At 36.2% G+C, this 10,956-nt stretch overlaps 1 protein-coding gene across 1 annotated transcript; it reads left to right on the top strand.

Moving 5' to 3' along the window:
* The first annotated feature begins 6,511 nt into the window (after positions 1–6,511).
* LOC128059853 (putative olfactory receptor 56B2) lies at positions 6,512–7,471 on the top strand. The gene has a single exon (XM_052652131.1). The coding sequence runs from the start codon at positions 6,512–6,514 to the stop codon at positions 7,469–7,471; it is 960 nt and encodes a 319-aa protein (XP_052508091.1).
* Positions 7,472–10,956: the final 3,485 nt, after the last annotated feature.

Genomic DNA, 10,956 nt, shown 5'->3' with positions numbered 1-10,956 from the left:
GTTGATGTAAAAACTTCAATACACTTGTCTCCTACAGAATAGTATGAGCCCATTTTCCTTGTAGAAAAATTAAGCTATAATGTATTGAAATAATTTTAAATTTATTTTGGAAAAAACCTAACATAATTATGGTCAGTACTACAATATTTGGTGTAAGTTTGGATTTTAACTGAGTGTTTTTGCAAATGGGACCTATACTTCTCATGTAACAATAAATCCAGTTTCAATAATCAACACTAGAACTATCAAAAGGAAATATGAATGACAAAATAGATACTTAGCTCATATTAGGAGCTATATCCTTAGGAGCAGAGCAGAAGTGAACTCAGTTATATTTGCTCTTCTCGATTTGTGGGTATCTATGATTTCCCTACTTACTTCTTTTGCTTGGACATATATAGTTAAGAGTTGACTATTCACAATATTGTAAAGCAATTCTCCTCCAATTAAAAGAAAAGAGTTGACTATTCAAATATATTGAGAGGAAGAAATGAGTAACAATACTATTTTTTCAACAACTATTAAAATCTGTATACACTAGTCAAATAGGTATCAATAATACATTTCACAGTCTATTGTATTCCATAATAATCAATTATAATGTGTGAAAATATATTTGTAACTGTGTGTATATATATATATATATGAATTGTTACAGTTTTGTTCATTAATGACAACTTTCAAAGAAATGTGGAAAATATAACTGAATAGAAACGTTAGGAGCAAACTTACAAACCTGATAAGAAATAAATCTGATAACAATTTGGGTATGTAAGGAAACGCATTCTTATAAACTCATATGATTCTTTGTCAAAAATCCTAATTGCAAGGCCTTTGTTAAGCTTCAAGATTATTAGTTTCAGTCAAAATCAGTGTTGCTAAATAGGAATGCTGCTGCTGCTGCTAAGTTGCTTCAGTTGTGTCCGACTCTGTGCGACCCTACGGACAGCAGCCCACCAGGCTCCTCTGTCCACGGGATTCTCTAGGCAAAAATACTGGAGTGGGTTGCCATTTCCTTCTCCAAGGCATGCATGCATGTTAAGTCACTTCACTCGTGTCCAACTCTGTGCAACCCTAAGGACAGCACCCCACCAGGCTCCTCTGTCTGCAGAATTCTCCAGGCAAGAACCCTGGAGTGGGCTGCCATTTCCTTCTCCAGATAGGAATGAGGTTCAATTAATGTTATGATTGCATTAAGTGAGTTCCCCACCTTTAATATTTGCATTGTATGGGGACTTCCCTGGTGGCTCAGACACTAAAAAATCTGCTTGCAGTGAAGGAGACCCAAGTTTGATTTCTGGGTCGGGAAGATCCCCTGGAGAAGGGCATGGCAAGCCACTCCAGTATTCTTGCCTGGAGAACCCCATGGACAGAGGAGCCTGTCCAGCTACAGTCCGTGGGGTCACAAAGAGTCAGACACGACTGAGTGACTAACGCACTAACTCACTTGCCACCTTTAAATTTTCTACCATGTACTGATAAAGTGAACAAGATAATTTCAATTTATTCTTCTATTTTGCTTGTGGGCAGCAACAAGAGACAGAGAAATTAAGTAACTTGATACAATGAGGTTAAACTGCTGTGTGTAAAGTATCTCATCTATTGTTTCATGAAGTTGATCTTGGTCCACTATTTATTGAGTTGGCCAAAAAGTTGGTTCAGGTAGTGCGTATATTATTCAATACAGCTCTGGATGAATATGAAAAATGTGTCTTTTATTTTTACTTAAAACCAAAAGAATTCTTTGGCCAACTCAATACTAGTTTGGATTTCTATTTTGTATTTTGTAATATTTCTTCCTTAATTTGTGGGTATGTTTTTAGTGTATTCATGTAATTTTTGTTTAATTAGTATAAATTTTGTTTCCAAAATTTTTGAGCATTTTCAGTTTATTATTTTCTTGGCACTTTCCTTATGATTCAGATATATATATGTACATATATATATATATATACACATTTTATTGCATAAATATTTGCATATAATCAAGGGCTTCCCAGGTGGCACTAGTGGTAAAGAACCTGCCTGCCACTGCAGGAGACCTGAGATGCAGTTTTGATCCCTGAATCAGAAAGATCTCCTGGAGAAAATGGCATGGCAACCCACTCCAGTAGTCCTACATGGAGAATCCCATGGACCGAGGAAGCTCGCAGGCTACAGGTCACAGGGCCGCAGAGTTGACACGACTGAAGCGACTTGGCTTGTATGCATGCAGGGTAAAATGCCACCAATTTGTAGTGTTGTTTTACCAACTGAACTTTATTTCTAAATCCAACTATCTGTTTTGACTGCTGCCTCATTTGTTACCTTCTTTTTGAAATTCTTTTGTTATCTATTTTGTGATGAGGAATTTTTTTAGATTTAAGTTTTCTCTTGTCTTATGAAGTAGAATTTATACTTCTGTTTCTTCCTTTTATACTTTGAAAAAATAATATTTAAATACATGTTTAAATACTTAGAATGGCATTGAGACATGTATGTTATCATGTGTGAAATGGATCGCCAGTCCAGATTTGATGCCATGATACAGGGTGCTTGGGGCTGGTGTGCTAGGATGACCCAGAGGGATGGGATGGGGAGAGAGGTGGAAGGGGGGTTCAGGATGGGGAACACATGTACACCCGTGGCAGATTCATGTCAATGAATGGCAAAACCAAGAAAATATTGTAATTAGCCTCCAACAATAAATTAATTAATTAATTTTAAAAAATAAAAAAGAAATTATGTTTGTACTATGTAAGTATAAATATAATTCAAAAATCCTTAAAACTCTGAGATAATATTAAATTAATTACTGATTAATCATTTGGTAGCTAGATTTTTTAAAAATTGAATTTTAAAACATTGATTAATAAAAGCATAATTTTAAGTTCAAATAAATAAATACTTAGAGTGGAGTGCAATAGCTCTTAAAGTTTTATGAAATTTGAATCATTAGTTCAGGAATCTATTATTCACTCAAAAAATTATTGATATTTAAAGTGTGACATGTTGCTATACAATGCAAGTGAGTTAGTCGCTCAGCTATATCCGACTCTTTGTGACCCCATGGACTGTAGCCCAACAGGATCCTCTGTCTGTGGGATTCTCTAGGCAAGAATACTGGAGTGGTTGCCATACCCTTCTCCAGGGCATCTTCCCCACCCAGTAATCAAACTTGGGTCTCTTGCATTGCAGGCAGATTCTTTACTGTCTGAGCCACCAGGGAAGTCCCCACACAATGCATCAGTTCAGTTCAGTTGCTCAGCTGTGTCCAACTGTTTGCAACCCCATGAATCACAGCATGGCAGGCCTCCCTGTCCATCACCAACTCCCGTAGTTCACTCAGGCTCATATCCATCGAGTCAGTGATGCCATCCAGCCATCTCATCCTCTGTCCTCCCCTTCTCCTCCTGCCCCCAACACTTCCCAGCATCAGAGTCTTTTCCAATGAGTCAACTCTTCACATGAGGTGGCCAAAGTACTGGAGCTTCAGCTTTAGCATCATTCCCTCCAAAGAAATCTCAGGGCTGATCTCCTTCAGAATGGACTGGGTGGATCTCTTTGCAGTCCAAGGGACTCTCAAGAGTCTTTTCCAACACCACAGTTCAAAAGCATCAATTCTTCGGCACTCAGCTTTCTTCACAGTCCAACTCTCACATCCATACATGACCACAGGAAAAACCATAGCCTTGACTAGACGGACCTTAGTCGGCAAAGTAATGTCTCTGCTTTTGAATATGCTATCTAGGTTGGTCATAACTTTTCTTCCAAGGAGTAAGCGTCTTTTAATTTCATGGCTGCAATCACCATCTACAGTGATTTTGGAGCCCCCCCAAATAAAATCTGACACTGTTTCCCCATCTATTTCCCATGATATATAAATATAAATACAATAAGTTCAAATATTAAGATTTTGCTTAAATTCTGGTGGATCCAAGTTGTCAGTTCTTTTTATACTATGATGGTAAATAGTATGATGCTAAAATAGAAAGAGATATTGATCCATTGACAAATATATTCCTTACCTATGATGCCTGCTTCTTTTTTATTTACATCATGTTAAGTAGTTTAAAGAATGATTCCCTGTCCTCTCTGAGATAAAGTTGATATTCCAAAATAAAGTGGTGCTTGAAGTTGCAGTGGTTGTAGGAGGGCACAAAATAAGATAGAAAATTGGAATTAACAAAGCAAAAAATAGCCGTGAACTTGAGGAGAAAGCAGAGCATAGTAACAGAAGAAAGAAACTGATCTAGCATGCCCTAAGACCATTTTCCGTTTCCTTTTTAAATTCTCCAGATATCCTCCAAAATTTTGCTTAGTTTCATTTCTACCTTCTCTTTTATGACTTCAAGAATGTATAGCACAAGAAAGGTCTTTGAAGGGCACTCTTATTAAGCAGTTCATACCATGTTACTTTACTATTTCCAAAAAAGTTGCTCTTTGCAATATCTAAATTGTCCTCTTTTGTTGTGAATATATAAAGATAAAACAGGGTTGTAGGTAGAAAAATTAACAAGTAACAACTTTATATCCCTGATTCATCCACTATTTTAAACAAAGCTAACTATATTCTTTATGTATAGTTGGACTATACTATAAGTATATATAGTAACATGATGGACAAAGTTTAATTTAACATATACTGTGTTAATAATTTATGTTATGTTACTTAACATAGTATATGTTAAATTTACTTAACATAGGGAAAAATTTAACATATACTATGGATGCAAATATATCAGATGTGATAAAGTCCAAGGATGAGGCATCATTAAAATTGACAAGGTGAATCAAATTTTTATATTTAACTGTGAGATCGTGTCCCTCTACTACTCAATATTAAGAACACGAGAAGCCAATCACATATTTCTCTAGGATGCATATTGGTAGATTATTTTCTGGGAAAAATGCAAATCCCTCAGGGAGAGAATCCACTAGGAAATAAGAATGTCAACAGTGCTATAAAGGAGATCTTACAGGAGCACACAAAGTAAATCCAACCAATTAATGAGACTCTTTCATCACCTGGAGTTTCAAATCAGCTTACTAAGGACTCTTTGTGAATTAATCATCAAAGAACATACGACATTTGAAAAATAGTTCCAACATTAAGATTAAAAACAATGCAAGCTATAAAAATAAACTATTAAAATTTAGATGTTATTAAAATAATATATATAAAAGAATTGTTATATTTGTCTAAATATATATCTTTTAAAATCTACCTTCTTCACTATCTTATTATAAGTATAATGGAATGGTATCACTTGGATTAGAATGAATATATTTTCCAGGACTATATTCACACTATTGTTCTGTACATACTATTATTTTGAACCACATTTTTCAACATTTTATGTCCTGATAATACATCCCTAATATTTAACTTATTGAAAGCATATAAAGAAATAAATAATAGACATTTAGGAGAAACAGATCATGAAATCTGTTTCCCCCTTTTCAGTAAAATGTATAAGTGATTAATAAATTTTGATAGATAAGCACTAACAATTCAAGTAATTTGATTTTCAAAATCTTTACCTCAAACTAATATTTTAATGCTTGCTTTATTCTTTATAGTTTGGCTATCTGGGAGTGCTCCAAGAATCAAAACTATATCAAGTAGGAAAAAGTTACTGAAAATCAGAATTAATTGGTTTTGAATAACAAGATATTCCTAAACCACGTTTCTTTTTTATTTTTATAGTTTTGGACAAGTCATTAGCAAATTTTGATAAAAGCTTCCTCACTTAAAATGTGCAACTAAATTATTTCATACATTTCAGTTAAAATTAAATGAGACACAGTATTATTTAACAAAATCTCAAATCCTTGAAATAAGAGTTATTTTCATTATCATATATTCTGGTCTATTACTTAAATATCTCCATGCACAGAAATGTCTATATGCATTGCATATATTAAGTTTCTAATAATTCAACAAAACAAATTCAAGAGTGCAGGCTGTGATATCAGAAGGCTACAACTTCTCCAGCTTTCATGACTTATAGGCTGAAGATAATCTCCAAAGTCATGATTTTCTCTTAAGTTCTGTTCCTCACTTATGAGAAGATGAAAACAATACAAACTGACTTATGGTATGAAGTTTATGTTTTGATAAATAATTTAACACATGATGTGCTAAAATAGTTTCTGTTTAATTAGAAATATCCAAGGAATGTTGGATACTTCTAATCTGCCTGCAAAGCAAGAGACCCAGGTTTAATACCCCAGTCATGAAAATCCCCTGGAGAAGTGAATGACTACCCACTCCAGTATTCTTGCCTGGAGAATTCTATGGACAGAGGAGCCTGGTGGGCTACAGTCCGTGGGGTCGCAAAGAGTTGGACACGACTGAGTGACTAACATTCTCAAAAACCTTTCACTTTCAAGGAATGTTAATGCTAGAATTAGTGTTTAAAAAGACAGTTCCCCTACAACACCTACAAAACCATGAATGTAGCTTCTTCAAACACTGTCAGAGAGTATTAAGAATAGTAACCTTGAATGTTTTTCTTCTTAGTGAATTATGTCCCAGGATCTTGGAGATTTCAACAGCTCAAAGTTTCAGGTCTCTGAGTTCATTCTGATGGGATTCCCAGGCATTCACAGCTGGCAACACTGGCTATCCCTGCCCCTGGCTCTGCTCTACCTCTTAGCTCTCAGTGCAAACATCCTTATCTTGATCATAATCAATCAGGAGGCAACACTGCACCAGCCTATGTATTATTTCCTGGGCATCCTGGCTGTGGTTGACATGGGCCTTGCTACCACCATCATGCCCAAGATTTTTACCATCTTGTGGTTCAGTGCAAAGACCATTGGTCTCCCTGAGTGCTTTGTACAGATGTATGCCATACATAGTTTTGTAGGAATGGAATCAGGCATTTTTGTCTGCATGGCTATAGATAGGTATGTGGCAATTTGTCAACCACTATGTTATTCATCAGTAATCACCAAATCTTTTGTGGTCAAAGCTACTGTGTTCATGGCACTCAGAAACAGCCTGACTACCATCCCAATTCCTGTGTTGGCAGCTCAGAGACACTATTGCTCAAAAAACCAAATTGAGCACTGTCTGTGCTCTAATCTTGGTGTCACTAGTCTATCCTGTGATGACAGGACAGTCAACAGTGTTTACCAGCTACTTCTGGCCTGGATAGTCATGGGGAGTGACTTGGGTTTGATTCTTGTATCCTATGCTTTGATATTTCACTCTGTACTGAGACTGAACTCAACAGAAGCTACATCCAAGGCCCTGAGTACCTGCACTTCCCACCTCATCCTAATCCTGTTTTTCTACACAGTCGTTATTGTCATTTCGATCACCCATAGTTCAACAATGACGTTTCCCCTCATCCCAGTTCTACTCAATGTACTCCACAACGTCATTCCTCCTGCCCTCAATCCTATGGTCTATGCACTCAAGAACAAGGAGCTCAGACAGGGCTTATGTAAGCTCCTTAAGCTGGACTTCAAAGGCAATTAACTTGGAGAGGATGCTCAACTTTGTAATTTCCCTATGTATATATTCATTATATTTTTTGAAGATTATAGATAAAGAAGAACTAAGAAACACTAATATTTTTCAGTTAGTTTAAGGAATCAGTGGCAATTAATGAAACCTTCAAAAGGAGAATGAAGTAATCTTGCTTTTCAATAAATTTCTTCATCAAATGAGTAACACAATGATGTTGATTGTCTCAAGGAATCCACAGAAAGACAACAGAATATATATTCCATTTTTATCTCCAGTTTCTTTAAATAGAACTTCCTAACAATGTTTAATAGAGATGGTTAAAAGAGATATCTGCCATTTTATTCTTTTTTAATGAGAGTACTTTATATATATTTTATTTAATTACTGATAGCATATAACTGCTCCATGACAAAACTAGATAGCATATTAAAAAGCAAAGACATCACTTTGATGACTTAGGCCCTTATAGTCAAAGTTATGGTTTCCCTGGTAGTCATTTATGGACAGGAGAGTTGGATCGTAAAGAAGGCTGGTGCTAAAGCTGAAGCTCCAGTCCTTTGGCCACCTGCTGCCTAGAACTGACTAATTCAAAAACACCCTGATGCTGGGAAAGGATGAGTGCAGGAAGAGAAGGGGGTGACAGAGGAAGAATGATTAAATGGCATCCCCAACTCAATAGACATGGGTCTGGGCAAACTCTGGGATACAGTGAAGTACAGGGAAGCCTGGCATCTGCAGTTCAAGGGTCTGGTTCAAAGAGCCAGACATGATTTAGCAGCTGAGTAACAACTGCTCCAGATATTTGTGCTTCTTTCTGAGGTGTTTTACCATTTTTAAATGGTCAAAGAACTTGAGTAGACATTTCTCTAAAGAATATATAAGATGCCAGCAAATATATGAAAAGATTTTTATAAATTAAAATCAAAACAACAGTAATCACAATAAGTTTAGGATAATTAATATATACCCTAAATGATTACTATTTTGTTTTAAATTTAGCAGATGTTGACAATATTTTGGCAATGTTTTGAAACATGGCATTATTATACATTGATAGAGAGTATGTAAAAATCACACAGGCACTGTGGAAAAAACTTTAGTAATTACTCAATTTAAAGGTAGTTACCTATGACTCAGAAATGTAACTCCTAAGCATATAATCAGACAACTTAACACAGCTGCAGCAAAAATTTTATGTAGAAATGTTCATAGTATCATTGTTAATCAAAAAGTGGAAAGAAGTCAAATGCTGTTGAGTATCAGTTGTTTAATAGATAAACAATAATAAGTATATCCATTTCAGGAATTGTTATTCATCCATAAATGGATGAAGTTCTGATACATATTTTTGCATAAATAAAATTTGAAAAAAGCGTGCTAAAAAAAAAAAAAAAAACAGACACTAAAGGCTACAAGTTACATGCTTTCAATTACATCAAATCTCCAGAAGAGGGAATCCATTGAACAACAACAACAAAAATAGTCCTTGGTAAGAAGAGAAGTGACAAATTAATAAGCAGTTACTGATTAATGCTACAGATATTTATTTTGAGGTAATGGAAGTGTTTTGAAACAGTATTATGCTGATGGTTGCGCAGCACCTTGAATGTACCAAAAGACACCCAGCTGTGCATTTTTGAGTGCTATTTTATGTGGTATGTGAATTTCACTTCAATGAAAAAAAATGATAAACTGCAAAAAAAAGACTGTTCTATCTGTGTCTCTATGTATATTTATATATATGTCTATATAAATGGAAAATGGTTAAAATAATTTACTTATCATATAACATCAATTTAAAATGGTACAATTTATTTTTAGTAGGTATTACCAGAACTTTTGTCAATACAGAAGCCCATGTATATACATCTCTCTCTCACCAAGTCGTGTCTGACTCTTGTGACCTCATGGATAGTAGCCTGCCAGGCTCCTCTATCCATGGGATTCTCTGGGAAAGAATACTGGAGTGGGTTGCCATTTCTTTTTCCAATATATACATATACATATAGCAAATATATGGGCTTCCCTGGTAGCTCAGGTGGTAAGAATCTATCTGCAACGTAGGAGATCCGAGTTCAGTCACTGTGTCAGGAATATCCCCTGGAGGAAGCCATGGCAACCCATTCCAGTATTCTTGCCTGGAGAATTCCATGGACAGAGGACCCTGGCAGGCTACCGTCTGTGGGGTCACAAAGAGTCAGACATGACTGACTAACACACACATAGAAAATATATATTCAAAAATGTGCCAACAATTAATTCTACATTATAAAATTTAAAGTATCTGATTTATCTACTTCTAAAATGATTTTTCCAAATAGTAAAAAATACAAGTGTTGCTTTCAATATCTAATTAATGAATATGTAACTAGAATCATTTGTGTTTTATTATTTTTATGTTATCATCAACATCATTATTATCTCAAAACTTAGGCATCAAAATATTACTAACATAATAAGCCAAAAGCAGAGACATTACTTTGCCAACAAAGGTCCGTCTAGTCAAGGCTATGGTTTTTCCATTGGTCATCTATGGATGTGAGAGTTGGACTGTGAAGAAAGCTGAGCACCGAAGAATTGATGCTTTTGAACTGTGGTGTTGGAGAAAACTCTTGAGAATCTCTTGGACTGCAAGGAGATCCAACCAGTCCATTCTGAAGGAGATCAGCCCTGGGATTTCTTTGGAAGGAATGATGCTAAAGCTGAAACTCCAGTACTTCTTTGGCTACCTCATGTGAAGAGTTGACTCGTTGGAAAAGACTCTGATGCTGGGAGGGATTGGGGGCAGGAGGAGAAGGGGACGACAGAGGATGAGATGGCTGGATGGCATCACTGACTTGATGGACGTGAGTCTGAGTGATCTCCGGGAGTTGGTGATGGACAGGGAGGCCTGGCGTGCTGCGATTCATGGGGTCACAAACAGTCAAACATGGCTGAGAAACTGAACTGAACTGATTGATGCTGTTATACATTTCCATAATACTCATGATCATCCTCACATGAAAGAAAAAAAAGGTGAATGAATAAAAAGAAATAGGAACGTGTGTGTGATTAAAACTTCTGAACATCCTTACAAGGGAAGGAAGAGAATTATTTAATAAACATTAAAATCTCTAATATTCATCAAAATTAGATTATGTTGATTCTTGCTGCTGCTGCTGCTAAGTCACTTCAGTCGTGTCTGACTCTGTGCGACCTCATGGACGGCAGCCCACCAGGCTCCCCAGTCCCTGGGATTCTCCAGGCAAGAACACTGGAGTGGGTTGTCATTTCCTTCTCCAATGCATGAAAGTGAAAAGTGAAAGTGAAGTCGCTCAGTCGTGTCTGACTCTTAGGGACCCCATGGGCTGCAGCCTACCAGGCTCTTCCGTCCATGGGATTTTCCAGGCAAGAGTACTGGAGTGGGGTGCCATTGCCTTCTCCGTGTTGATTCTTACTCCTCCATATATATTCCTCATGTGCAAACACACAGATTAGATACATATAGATTAATT

This window comes from Budorcas taxicolor, chromosome 15 (genome assembly GCF_023091745.1).
Source record: "Budorcas taxicolor isolate Tak-1 chromosome 15, Takin1.1, whole genome shotgun sequence".
In the NCBI taxonomy this organism is placed as follows: Eukaryota; Metazoa; Chordata; class Mammalia; order Artiodactyla; family Bovidae; genus Budorcas; species Budorcas taxicolor.
Note: the sequence above shows the minus strand (reverse complement) of the source record. Positions and strands in the feature narration are given on the sequence as shown.